This window comes from Geotrypetes seraphini, chromosome 2, assembly GCF_902459505.1.
Source record: "Geotrypetes seraphini chromosome 2, aGeoSer1.1, whole genome shotgun sequence".
Classification (NCBI taxonomy): Eukaryota; Metazoa; Chordata; class Amphibia; order Gymnophiona; family Dermophiidae; genus Geotrypetes; species Geotrypetes seraphini.
In genome coordinates this window covers 25535645-25549719 of record NC_047085.1, presented here as the reverse complement: position 1 = coordinate 25549719, position 14075 = coordinate 25535645, and the positions used below count along the sequence as shown (strand labels likewise).

The following is a 14075-nucleotide window of genomic DNA, read 5'->3' as shown; positions in this document are numbered from 1 at the left end:
AGACAAGCAAAACATTTTATTAAATTTTAACTTGATATACAAGCAATGTCTTGCAATACAAGTACATACAGTATACACGAGTCACATCGTCACAACTGAGCCGATGGCTCTTCTCTGTCTGAAGCTGCAGGGGTGTAATGACTGTTCTAAATGAGCGAGGTCTTACAATGCAAGTACGTATAGTATTTTGTATTAAAGTTTTTGGGTTGTGGAACGAATCTGAGTTTCCATTATTTCCTATGGGGAAATTTGCTTTGTTATACGAGGGAGTTGGATTACAAGCATGCATCTGGAACAAATTATGCTCGCAAACCAAGGTTTCACTGTAGTTTCATTAGGATATAGGAATATGTTACAAATCTAGGTAAGTTACTATGAAAAAAAAGGTATTACTTGTAAAAGTAATATATTATTTGTAATATATTACTCCCAACTCCAGCAGGACAATAATCCTAGGTACAACATAACATAACTTTATTCTTCTATACCGCCATAACCAAACTATTTCTAGGCGGTTTACACAGAAGAAGGCTGGACAATCGGCGAAATACAAATAGTTAAAAATACAAAAAGTTACATAGTTAAGACAACATGAGGTTCATAATCAAAAGAAAAAACGTCTAAAAAGTGGCCTAAATGGCTACTTGGATGATCAAAAAGCCCGATCGTCCAAGTACCCATAATCAAAGCTGGTTTTAGACGTATCTAAAACCAGCTTAGGCCTTTCCCCTGCCTCTAAACGCACAGAGAGAAAAGAGGCGTGTTTAGAGGAGGGGAAAGGGTGGGCGGTGGGCGGGAGGTGGGCCGACCTAGACCTAGGCGTGCAGCAGGTATAACCAAAATCTTAGGCAGGTTGCCTAGTCGGCACTTATACGTTTTGACTTAGACGAAGTCAAAACAGGTCTAAGTGCCGAAAAAGGGGCCGCTGAGCTGATCGTGGCTGCTGCGATCAGCTCAGCGGCCCCAGCAACCTGCCTACCCCCTACAGCAATGATTGCAGCAGGAGAGATGCCTCATCTCCCCTACCGCGATGCCATCACTCCTCTACCCGAACCGCCGCGACCCGCGGCAGGAGAGATGCCCTTCAAACCATATATTGGTCGGACAGCCGTATTCTGCACTATTCTCAATTTTTCTCAGTACTTTCTTTGGAGCACCCAAATAGACAATATTACAATAATCCTAAGTACAAAGCAAAAGCAACAGTGGAGTGATATGTTGTTGAGTGGCCCAGTGAAAGCTCAGGCCTGCTTTCAGTAGAAAATCTGTGGTCCAGATGATCTCTCCAGCCATCTTGAAAAAGTTTGACCTATTCCACCAAAAATGGGCAAAAATTGCACCAACCCACTATGTTATTGTTAGTAAAGGGACTTCTACAGCTACTGAATTAAAGGGTGCATTAGTCAGACTTACATAATAAAGACTTTTTGAATATGTTTATAATTGATTTTTTACTGTTATAGTGTAGAGCAGTGGTCTCAAACTCACAGCCCGGGGGCCACATGCGGCCCGCCAGGTACTATTTTGAGGCCCTCGGTATGTGTATCATAATCACAAAAGTAAAATAAAACCGTTTCTTGATCATATGTCTCTAGCTATAAATTAAAATATTATTATTAAGACTTAGCCAAAAGGAAAGATTTATAAACTATAAAGAGTTTTACCTTATTCAAAATTGTCGTTTCTTTAATAAGACATTAACTATTTTTTTTCTGAGGCCCTCCAAGTACCCACAAATCCAAAATGTGGCCCTGCAGAGGGTTTGAGTTTGAGACCACTGGCTTAACTGTAACCATGACATCCTGTTTGTCTTTGGAAAGCAAAGCTGAGATTGTGATGTCATAATGCCTCATTCCACCAATAAGAGCCAGCCTCATCAGTGATGTCACAATGGCTTGATTGTCCTGTTCTCCCCTCTGCCCTCCAACCCAGCCAGCAGATTAACTATTCCCCTTAACTCAGTGGGCTCAAACTCGCGGCCCGCCAGGTACTATTTTGAGGCCCTCGGTATGTTTATCATAGTCACAAAAGTAGAATAAAACCGTTTCTTGATCATATGTCTCTTTAGCTATAAATTAAAATATTATTATTAAGACTTAGCCAAAAGGAAAGATTTATAAACTATAAAGAGTTTTACCTCATTTCAAAATTGTCGTTTCTTTAATAAGACATTAACTATTTTTTTTCTGAGGCCCTCCAAGTACCCACAAATCCAAAATGTGGCCCTGCAAAGGATTTGAGTTGGAGACCACTGATGTAGAGTACAACTCCTATTTTACATTTCTACTTTAATAACCCCTTTTACAAAGCCGCGCTTGCGCTTTTAGCCCCAGCGGCTGCAGTAACAGCTCCGACGCTCACAGAATACCTATGAGCCTCGGAGCTGTTACCGTGGCAGCCGGTGCTAAAAACGCTGGCGCGGCTTCCTAAAGGAGGGGGATAAATTTCTAATTGCAGTTCTGGGACAGCATTTTAGTAAAATTTTAAGTGAACTGCTTAGATTGTACATACAACAGGGACGATTTAAGAATTTTATGGATGTTTGGGAGCCACTGGCTAAATAGTGTAAAGAGGAATAATTTTTCATTTTCTGGGCATGTAAACATACACATCCCGGGGGGGGGGGGGATTGGGAATGGAAATGGTATTGATATAAGAATTTATGAATGGTTTCATGAAGATTTTAATATATTTGTATTGGGAGGGAGGGGATAAAAATAATAGAGCATTTAACGTTATACATTTATTGTGCTTGGTTTGTAATACCCATATTTGTGATTCATTTGTTGCACAATTGTAGCTGGAAAAATCTTAATAATCAGTATAGTCTGGAATTCTTATGCTTTCAGGCAGATTTCTTGGGTCACCAAGCCGCACAGTGGTATAAATTGATATCTGGATATATGAATAAAAAACCCAAGGACTGGTCTTAGAGAGTCATTTGGAGCATTGAGATTAAGCATCAAATTTTTGCGTCTCAATGGCCACGAATTTGGTCTTGGAGAATGAGATGTACAGTGTCTGTCTGCATCTATGAGACAAAACTTGGTTCTTTTTGTTACATAGAGCTTTCTGGACCCCTGTTCGATTACAAACGTTAGATAGCTCTAGGTCTAATAGATGCTGGCATTGTCATCTGGAAGCGGCGACTTTGGACCATTTAATATTTTATTGTCCCTGTATCATGGCCTTTTGGAAATCAATTTGGTCTCAAATTAATTGTTTACTAGAAAACCATGCAGCTTTATCATATGATACAATTCTGTTCGGGATGTCAATGAGAGCAAAAAAGTCAAATTTCATCAAGTAATAACAAGCTTTTGTTAATTATGACAGGGGTCGCCATACAACATATTACCAGCAATTGGAAAAATTACAATAGGCTTAACTACACATTTTGGTGGAATTTGCTATGTCATATTTATAAAATGGAAGGGCAATTGCCATACAAAAAGGGAATTATAATAATTTTAAAAAGATTTGGGGGCCCATTAACAAATTATTGTAATGAATAGACATCATTTTCCACTGAAAGTATATTTATACGTAGGGGGAGGGGGGAGGGTAGAAAGTTCCTTTATTGGTCTTCTTAATAGATAAGAATACAATATTAATATGATATTTTGAATTAAATTACTTGTGGGAAGAGTGGGTGGGGAGGGAATAAATTTATGTATGTAAAATCATAATTGAATGAATTTCAAGTAATGTGTAAAAGTTTCAAATGATGTTATATTGTGTACCCGATGTAAGATGAAAAATGAATAAAGAATTTGAAAATAATAATAATAATAAAAAAAATGATTGTACATTAGACACTATGGACCTGTTTTACAAAGCCGCGCTAGCGACCGCAGTGCAGTAACAGCCCTGAAGAGATTTATAGGGCTTCGGGGCTGTTGCCGCGCGGGTTTGTAAAACAGGCCCTATATGAAGTCAAAATAAACTTGAAGAATATACCAGGGCGTGAAGGCTTTCACCAAGCACTGTACAGTACATGCCATAAAGCAATAACGAAAAATAAACTGTTAACACTTACAGGTGGTCCAATCTGGCCTGGTTTTCCAGGAAATCCTATTTCACCAGGAAGCCCCTGAAATAAGAAAACAGAGCAGATTGTACAAAAATACTAGTGTGTTTTTCTTGCACATACATTTCATTCCTGCAGTGCACTGATTTGTGCTCAGCCAGGGCGAGAGGTTTGGTTCTGACACAGAACAAGAGAACTGGTTGCAAGCACCTAGGAATTGTGACACTGTGGGTCGGATCAAAGGTCCATCTAGCCTAGTAATGTAATGTAATTTATTTCTTATATACCGCTACATCCGTTAGGTTCTAAGCGGTTTGAAGAAAATATACATTAAGATTATAAATGAGAAGTAAGAAGGTACTTAAAAAATTCCCTTACTGTCCCGAAGGCTCACAATCTAACTAAAGTACCTGGAAATTAATAAAGAAGAGAAAATAAAGATGGTTGAAAAAAGAATTCTATGTGAACTTATAGGATGGAAATTAAACTGACAGTGAAGAACTGTATGAAAAATACATATGGAATGCAGTTAGAGAGGGTAGGTTACAATCTATTTATGGTATTTGTTTAATTGGAAGGTGTTAAGGTGGGTAATTTGGGGGAAGGTTCCAACAGCCCAGGCCATAAGTACCTGGCAGAATCCCCAGGATTCCATGCTACTGACCGCAGGGACAAGGAGAGGCTTTTCTCAGATTCACCTTAATAATACGAGTTCATTGACTTTTCTCGCGGGAATCTGTTCAGATCTTTTCTAAACACAGCTATGTTTTTATTACATGCTTTTACCCTACCCTGTGGCAACAAGATTCAGAGCTTGACTAAGGGCTCCTTTAACTAAACTGCGTTAGTGGTTTTAGCGCACGCTAGACGCTAACGCCTCCATTGAGCTGGCGTTAGTTTTTCCGCAGAGCGCGGGGTTTAGCGTGCGCTAATCTGCCACGCGGGCTAAAAACGCTACCGCCGCTTAGTAAAAGGAGCCCTAAGTGTTCAGTGAATTTGTTTTATATATACTACTTTGTAACTTTAGAGCATGTCTGCTCGTTTTGGTACATTTTGAAAAAGTGATCAATTGATTGGTGTCTACTCAGGATTTTATAGACCTGTACCATATTGTGTGAGAGTCATTCCATTCTAGAGAATGACACGGTGACAAAATTCATCACTGTTCCTAGCCCCGTGGATAACCGCAGGAAACAATCCTGCGTCATTCTTTAGTGTCTATCTCAACCTCAGTCCTTCTACACCAGCATTCTTCAATGAAAGGCTTGAGGGTCGGTGGCTGGGCCCATTCATACTCTGATTCTTATATGAGCCAGGTATAGGATAATGATCCCATTATGACATCACTGATGAGGTTGGCTCTTAGGCATTGGTGGAATGTGACATTATGACATCACAATATCTGCTCTGGATACCAGCGACTGTCATTCTTTCGCATCTATCTCAACCTCAGTCCTTCTGTACTAGCATTCTTCAATGCAAGGCTTGAGGGTCAGTTTTGCATCTATCTCAACCTCAGTCCTTCTATACTAGCATTCTTCAATGCAAGGCTTGAGGGTCAGTGGCTGGGCCCATTCATACTCCGATTCTTCTCTCTCTCCTTAATGAATGACATGGAGATGGTTTCCCGTGGTTATCCGCGGGGACAAGAATGGTGATGAATTTTCTCACCATGCCATTCTCTAATTCCATCTTCTTAATCATTTTGGTCGATTTGCTCTGTACCTTTACTGATTGTTGTTCTCTGTTGATAGTAGAATGAGCTGCAGTGATGGCTCATGTAATCTGCACTGACTGCAGTGTATCTTAGATTTTTCCTTAAAAATTTCAAACACATCTGGCATCAGATCTACTGTTTTTCAGTTGCTTCTATAACTTAGGACAGGGAAAGGGGATGGGACTTGATATACTGGCTTATGATATACTAGCTTATGATAGGAATATCTCTACTGACATGATTTTTAAGTGATTATTTGATTATCTTGTAGATGCCTGCATGTTTTTGCCCACGGCCCTGAAGCAGTGGACCGAGTGATATGTCCACGAAACGCTGGCCACGTCGGCAACCTTTGGCAACCTACAGGCAATCCTTGAATTAAATATGACAACGTCTAAGATAAGTACAAAGTTGTCAAACTCTCTTGCAAACTAATAGAGAGATGTATTCATAGTTCGTTAAAAAGTTATAGTATACATAAAGGTTCTAAAAAAGTTTAGAAAAAGTTTAAAAAAAAGTTAAAAAATTATATTTATTGAAACCTGGAGTAGACTGTGCTGAATATATCCTCAGGTGTTTTTAGGCCAATGATTGGAGCAAGGAGTAGTTACGCTGAAGTTTTAGTCCATGATAGGACTTTGCGTAAGCTCCTATTCTGAGGCCTTTTCCTGAGTAGATATAATCATTGTAGAACTAATTTTGAACACATACTCTCTGGAAGTGGTATTTTGTATCATTTTTGTATACTATGTTTCTATAACCATAAAGTTCTATGACATCACAATGCAGGTGTAAAGTGCTTTAGCCAATAGGCAGAGGAGGAGATAGTGGATGCTGTAGATGGGCAGATTGGATGGGCCATTTGGCCTTTATCTTCCATCATGTTTCTACTTTACTTTTGGACTATTACCTTCCGCTCTTGTGAGCAAGCTATCAGTTATGACCCTGGAATCTATTTGGTTTATATCTGATTTAGGGCAAATTATACTTCCTGTGGTACATCCATTAACTTCTCAAGTTAAAGATTTAGAAAATATCTCAGCGAGATACATATCTTAAAATTTAAAGTTTTGGAGGAGAAGATCGTGTCTCTAGAAAATGTTATATCTCAGTGTCAATTTCTTCAAACAACATTAGTTAAATATATTTCTGTCTTTAGATTCAAACGGGAAGTTGTTGAAAATACCATCAGAAGTGTTAATTTGAGATTTATAAATTTTCCCCAGATGTCAAATATGTTGCCTAAGGAGATGGTGTTGAAATGTTTTCTGTGATTCTTCAGATTCCCCAGAGTGATATTACCACCTATTCTGCAAGTGTGGGATATCGAGAAGAGAGGGGGGACATTGCTGTAGTCTCTAAATTTGACTCAAGGTTCATCGGCTAACAAATATTTTCTGCAACATTTTTCTTTAAAAAAAAAAAAATAGAAGGAAGCAATTTATGGGATATAATTTGAAGGTACTTATGTTTCCTGATGTGTGTCACGAGACTCAGGAGATAGAAGCAATTTTGATTTCTATGTTGTGAGTTCTTCATCTGGGTTCTTCTTCCTGTTTAAAATTTCCATGTTAAGTGTACAGTACAATTAACCACCAGCCTTCTAAATATGTTTTTTGTGATCTTTCCCATTTAACCTGCTTTCTGGCTAACAAAATAATTTCTGTGAGATAACCAGGAGAAGGAGTATGAGCTTCTCGAATCACCTAATGTAAGTAGTGGCTCTTTCTCCTCAATTGTTTATATGATTATATTTGAAATTCCTGTTTGATACTGGATCTTCACTGGAACTGAGGACTTGAGCAATGATTTATGTCAGAAGACATTTCCTGTGAGTTTATCTTGTATTTTCATTTTTTTTTTTCTTTTCTGCAGTTTGCTTGATTTGTAAGAAAGGTTTGGACAAGTTCCTGGAGGAAAAGTCCATCGTCTGGACAAGTTCCTGGAGGAAAAGTCCATAGTCTGTTATTGAGAAAGACGTGGGGGAAGCCACTGCTTGCCCTGGATCAGCAGCATGGAATATTGCTACTCCTTGGGTTTTGGCCAGGTACTAGTGACCTGGATTGGCCTCCGTGAGAACGAGCTACTGGGCTTGATGGACCATTGGTCTGACCCAGTAAGGCTATTTTTATGTACTTATGTTCTTAAGATAAATTTTAAAAGGAACTAACCTTCATGGAACTGACCTTGCTGGATGGGCCATTTTGGTTTTTATCTGCCATTATTTGCTTCGTTACTCTGTTACTGTGCATGTTCCCACTATCTGTCTCCTGGGGCAGCAGATGATGGAAAGCACAGAAGGCCGGATTCTCAAAAAGTTGCCGAAAGTTAAGCACCGATGGGTGCCTAGATTATGCCTCCCAGCACCTAACTTAAGTGTTTTAATTGGCACAATAATTGGTCACACTAATTAAAAAACAATTTTAAAAACTCATTTAGAAAAATTTTGCGCTGGGTCCAAGGAGCCTAACACCACCTAGTGACGCTGAAGCCCATAAGTGGATGTGTTTTAGGGGTGGTGCCAGACTTTGCTTTCACTGAGGCGCCTCTGGCTATGATTCTGCAAGGACCCTAGGTACCAGAAATGTAGGCCCGTAAAATCCTGGCCTTCACTGCTGGCGCCCAGAGTCCTTGCGAGCCTCAATTCTGTAAGCGGAGCCTGTCCGTGATTGACGCTCGGCAGTGACCGTTTTCTAGGCACCTGGCACGGCAGGAACCGCTTACAGAACCAGCCCCTGAGGCAGTGGCGTAGTCAGGGTCAGCAGCGCAACCCTCCCCTGCCCTCTTCCCGGCCCACCTGCCGCCCACCCCCTTCCCCCTACCTTCGGCGTGAGCAGCCACCAACTCGCTGGCTGCGTCGGCTTGGCACACTCTCCGACATCGTTTCCTAGACGCGGGTCCCGGAAGTGATGTCAGAGAGAGCACCACGTCAATGCAGGCAGCGAGTTGGTGGCTCGCCCCGAAGTTAAAAAGGTACAGAGGAAGGGGCGCACACGTGGCAGGGGGAGGAGTGGGAAGGGGGGGGTGCTGTGCCCTGAGCACGACAGCGCCCGGGGCAGACCTCTCCCTTTCTATGCCAGTGCCCTAAGGGTCTACTGCAACCTGGAAATTTATCATTGAAATCTGGTTTTAAGTTGATAATGACGGACCCTAAAACCCGTAATTCAATATGTGGTGCCTTCAAAATTGGTTTTGATCAGATTGGCGCTTAGCGGGAGTCTCTAAAAGGCAACTGCTATATATAGAATCACACTTAGCAACTCAATGTGGCGTAATATTCAGGTGCACCTGTTTAAGCCGAGGAAAACAAGTTTATTTAAGTTTCAAGTTTTATTTTGATTTGATAAATCGCTTATTCCAATTTACTAAGCGAGTTACAATAAAACCCGGCATAACATGATCTACAACATAATCTTATCGGCACTTTCACAATCTTCTGTAAATCCAATTTCCATCAAGTTCAACCACGGCCAAGAATTGCTGCATCCAGCATCTCGCAGAACAGCGAGGGGTGCGGAGACTTGTGAGAATGACACGGTGACAAAATTCATCACCGTTCCCGTCCCCGCGGATAACCGCGGGAAACCATCTTCATGCCATTCTTTAAGGAGAGAGGGAAGAATCAGAGTATGAATGGCCACAACCACTGACCCACAAGCTTTGCTTTGAAGAATGCTGGTGTAGAAGGACTGAGGTTGAAACAGACACTACAGAATGACAGTCTCTGGTATCCAGAGCAGATATTGTGATGTCATAATGCCTCATTCCACCAGTGCCTAAGAGTCAATCACATCAGTGATGTCACAATGGCTTCATTATCCTTGGCTCACATAAGAATCAGAGCATGAATGGCCACAGCCACTGACCCTCAAGCTTTGCTTTGAAGAATGCTGGTGTAGAAGGACCGAGGTTGAAATAGACACTAGAAAATGACATGGGATTATTTCCCGCGGTTATCCGTGGGGATGGGGACGGTGATGAATTTTGTCACCGTGTCATTCTCTACGTTAGTCCAGCAACCAAACACGTCAATGGTTTTACAATGTGAGCAGCTCTGAGCTCCTCTTCAGCAATATTTAGACTATAGGCTCCTTTTACGAAGCCGTGGTAACAGTTTAACGCGTAAAATAGTGCGCGCTAAACTGCCGGCCGTGCTAGCTGCTACCACCTCCTCTTGAGCAGGCGGTAGTTTTTCGGCTAGCGCGGGGGTTAGTGCGTGATTAAAAGTTGCATGGATTAAAGCCCCTACTGCGGCTTCGTAAAAGGAGCCCTATATTGTGAAAACAAGGAACAGACAGGGGGACAAAGATGTGTGCTGTGCTAATTTCTCTGCACAGAAACTTGATCTAATCAAATCAAGCAGGTGTAATATTCTTGGTTATTGCATGGGACCTGTTTCTCTGTTCCAACTGCACATCTCGAATTGTCAGTCCGCAACCGAACCAACTTCCAGGCAAGTCTAGGAACCAAAATCAAGTTAGGTCCGTTTTAGGGATGCACAGGTAGACATATTTTTTGAATCGTTTTCAGATTTACTTTGCAAATGTTGGATATTGATCAGTTAGTTTCAAATGCCTTTGCCAACCAAACTGTTTTTAACATCAGCAAATCAGTTCTGCATGGATTATTAATTCACTAGTATTTTAGCCCGTTACATTAAGGGGTGCTAGAATATATGTCTGTGTGTCTTTATTTCTGTCTCTCTCTCCCTCCCGCTGTCTGTCTCTCTCCCTGGCCCCAAGTAGTGTGTGTAGAGTTCTGCAGACGCTGCTTGAATCGCAACGGGAACAAGTAGGAGGAACGGTGGCCCTTTCAAAACAGCAGCGCGAGTTGATTCGTCACGGATATCAGGTAGATGGGTTGACTGCGTCTTCTCCGGGCAGAGGTGGCGGCAACTTACTTGGCTTTATTCTTCAGACGGCAAGAGCTGCCACGGCCGACAGGCTCCGCACTGCCATGCGCACTCCTACCTGTGGGTCCCTACAGCTCACGGAAAATGGGAGCACGCAGGTGGGAGTGCGCATGCGCGCTTAGGGCTTTATTATATTAGATAGGCTAAAGCGCGTTCAACTGATTTTGTGTGCCCTCGTTTCTTTAAGCCAGCCTCACAGCCAGTGGCGTAGTGAGGGAGAGAGGTGCCCCTCCCTCGACTCCGCCCCCACTCCTTCCCCCATGCCGTATGCGTGCCCCTCTTCCCTTCCGCTGCAAGTAACAACTTCAATGCGCTCCTCACGACCCTGGAGGCTCTCCCTCTGACATCACTTCTCATGCGCGGCACTCAGAAGTGATGTCAGCGGGAGAGCTGACACGGTTGTGAGAAATATGTTGAAGTTGTTGTTCATGGCGGTGAACAACTAGAGCTACGAGGAAGGGAAGGGGGCGCGCAAGGGGAGGAGTGGGAAGAGGTGGACGGGTCGGTGAGGAGGAGAGGGTGCTGATGCCCCTACCAGCATGGCACCCGGGACGGACAACCCCCTCGCCCTCCCCCATTAACTACGCCACTGCTCGCAGCCTGAATGCAAACAAAGAAATGCAAATTCTTAGTCGGTTCAGAAAAAGCATTCTCGCCTTAGAAATACACTAGTTCCCCCGCTCATTCGCAGTTCATGAATTGCGGACTTGCTCATTTGCGGTCTGCTCTGACCGCCTCTTCCTGTGGTAAAATCGGGCTACACGAATCAGGAGCTGCGTGTCGCAGCAGCTCCTGATTGGTGTAGCCCGACTTTACCACAGGAAGAGGCGGTCGGAGCAGACCGCGAGTGATTTTCTTCACCCTCCGGCGCTCCAGCTGCCCTCTCCTGCCTTTTTCGAAATTCACGGGGGGTTCCTGGAACTGAACCCCCATGAATTTGGGGGGAGTACTGTATACTTACTGGAGGACCAACTGGCCCTGGGGGTCCAGCATCGCCAAGTAATCCTGGTGGGCCCTGCAAAAAGAAAGAATACAGGTCATCAAAAAATGTTTGGTTACAGGGCTTCTAAAGCATATTCCCTAGCAAACCCAGCCTGCAAAATGCAGCATATGGAAACAGTTGGGGCCAATTTTCAGCAGCGGAGGCGGCAATCACATATTTTCAATTGCCAGCTGGAGCAGTTAGTTGGCCACATTAAGGACAAGTAGAATGCAGAGGCTGCTGCCAGCTCTCTATATAGCAGCTACTTTCAGTTGCAGTGCCTATAGTGGAGCAGCTTAGTTTAGGACAGCTATAAAGGCTGAATATCACCTCTGTCTGTAGAGCCAGATGTTCCACCCTCACTTTAGCTTAACTCCAACTGGTATAATGCAGATAACATCCATGGTGATTAGATGGATTTTTGTTGGCACAATCTGGATAATATGGCTGAAACGCCATCCATTATACACATTTCTTCCCACAACGTGTAATTTAACTCTGGGATTCGTTGCCTGAGAATGTGGTGAAATCAGTTAGCTTAGCGGGGTTTAAAAAAGGTCTGGCTAATTTCCTAAAAGAGATGTCTATAGGCCATTCTTGAGATGGCTTGGGAAAAATTCATTGCTTATTCCTAGGATAAGCAGCATAAAATCTGTTTTACTACTTGGGATCTAGCTTGGTACTTGGGACCTGGGTTGGCCACTGTTGGAAACGCGTTATTGGCCATGATGGACCTTTAGTCTGTCCCAGTATGACAATTTTTATATATATTTAGTGGTGCCTACTAAATGGATAAGTCCATTGGAAACCTGGACCCACTGTTCTTATACATTATGAGCTTTCATCCAGAGAAAAGCATAAGAACATAAGACTAGCCATGTTGAGTCAGACCAATGGTCCATCTAGCCCAGAATCCTGCTTCAAACAGTGGCCAAGGACCTGGCAGAAACCCAAAGAGTATCAACATTCCATGCTACTCACCTCAGGGCAAGCAGTGGCTTCCCCCATGTCTATCTCAATAGCCGACTATGTACTTTACCTCCAGGAACTCGTTGAAACCTTTTTAAAATCCAGATGCAATAAATGCTGTAACAATATCCTCCACTCAAGAGTTCAAGAGCTTAACTATGTATTGAGTGACTCCCTTGCATGGTTCATAGACAACTGCGCGAAAGACAAAAGCGCGCGCCGACAATTGAGCACAGCGCGCGCCGCCGCGCCGCTCTAAATTACAGTTTTTAGGGGCTCGGACGGGGTTTTTTGTTGGGGAACCCCCCCCAGTTTACTTAATAGACATCGTGCCGGCGTTATGGGGGGTTTGAGGGGCTGTAACCCTCCACATTTTACTGTAAACTAAACTTTTTCCCTAAAAACAGGGAAAAAGTGAAGTTTTCAGTAAAATGTGGGGGGTTACAACCCCCCCACCCCCCACAACGCCCCCACAACGCGGCACGATGTCTATTAAGTAAAGTGGGGGGGTTGCCCCCCCGTCAGAGCACTAAAAACAGTAATTTAGAGCGGCGCGGCGGCGCATGCTGCGCTCAATTGTCTGGGCGCACCTTTGTCTCGGCGCGCTTTTGACCTGACACCCCCTTGCATTAATCCTGATATAGCCTAGAAAGTGAAGCAGTGCATTTCCAGAAAGAAAATCTCTGGTGGGAACACTTACCCGCCCCCCCACCACCACCACCACCACCACACACACTCAGCACTATTTAACTGACTGTTTAAAAGCCAAAATAGGCTACTTTAATAGCAGGCCTAACTTTGACCATTAAGGTTGATGAAATATAATGTGGACAACTGCAAAGTGATGCACATTGGGGAGAATAACCCAAATTATAGCTATATGGTTTATTGACTTATATCCCGCTTTATACAAAGCGGGTTACAACTAGTACATAAATAATTAAGGGACGCACTAAATCAAGTTAACGCATCTTAGTAAAAGGACCCCTAAAACAACATCACATACAATACAAACAAATCAGACAATCAGAACCCATCAGTGACCAGCGCTTAGAGTTATCGTAAAAACTTAATTCTCATATTTCATTTTTACAAAAGAGGAACTTCTTCAATAATTTCTTTAAATTCTACAAATTTCCCTGCTCACGTATATATTTAGGGATCTCATTCCATGCCTGTTGGCCTATGCAGGAGAACACGCCCTAGACCAGGGGTAGGTAATTCCGGTTCTCGAGAGCCGGAGCCAGGTCAGGTTTTCAGGATATCCACAATAAAAATGCATGAGATTTGCATCTCAAGGAGGCAGTGCGTGCAAATCCATCTCATACATATTCATGATGGATATCCTGAAAACCTGACCTGGCTCCGGCTCTCGAGGACCGGAATTGCCTACCCCTGCCCTAGACCAGGGGTGTCAAAGTCCCTCCTCGAGGGCCGCAATCCAGTCGGGTTTTCAGGATTTCCC

At 42.9% G+C, this 14075-nt stretch overlaps 1 protein-coding gene across 3 annotated transcripts in view; it reads right to left on the bottom strand.

Moving 5' to 3' along the window:
• The window catches only part of COL22A1 (collagen type XXII alpha 1 chain), a 766089-nt gene that overhangs the window by 236363 nt on the left and 515651 nt on the right, over positions 1-14075 (bottom strand). For all 3 annotated transcript variants that reach the window (XM_033933743.1, XM_033933744.1, XM_033933745.1), the window contains exons 23-24: positions 11621-11674; positions 4040-4093 (exon numbers count right to left, since the gene is read on the bottom strand). In XM_033933743.1, coding sequence (XP_033789634.1) covers positions 4040-4093; positions 11621-11674 — 108 coding nt within the window. The remainder of the gene's footprint in view (positions 1-4039; positions 4094-11620; positions 11675-14075) is intronic.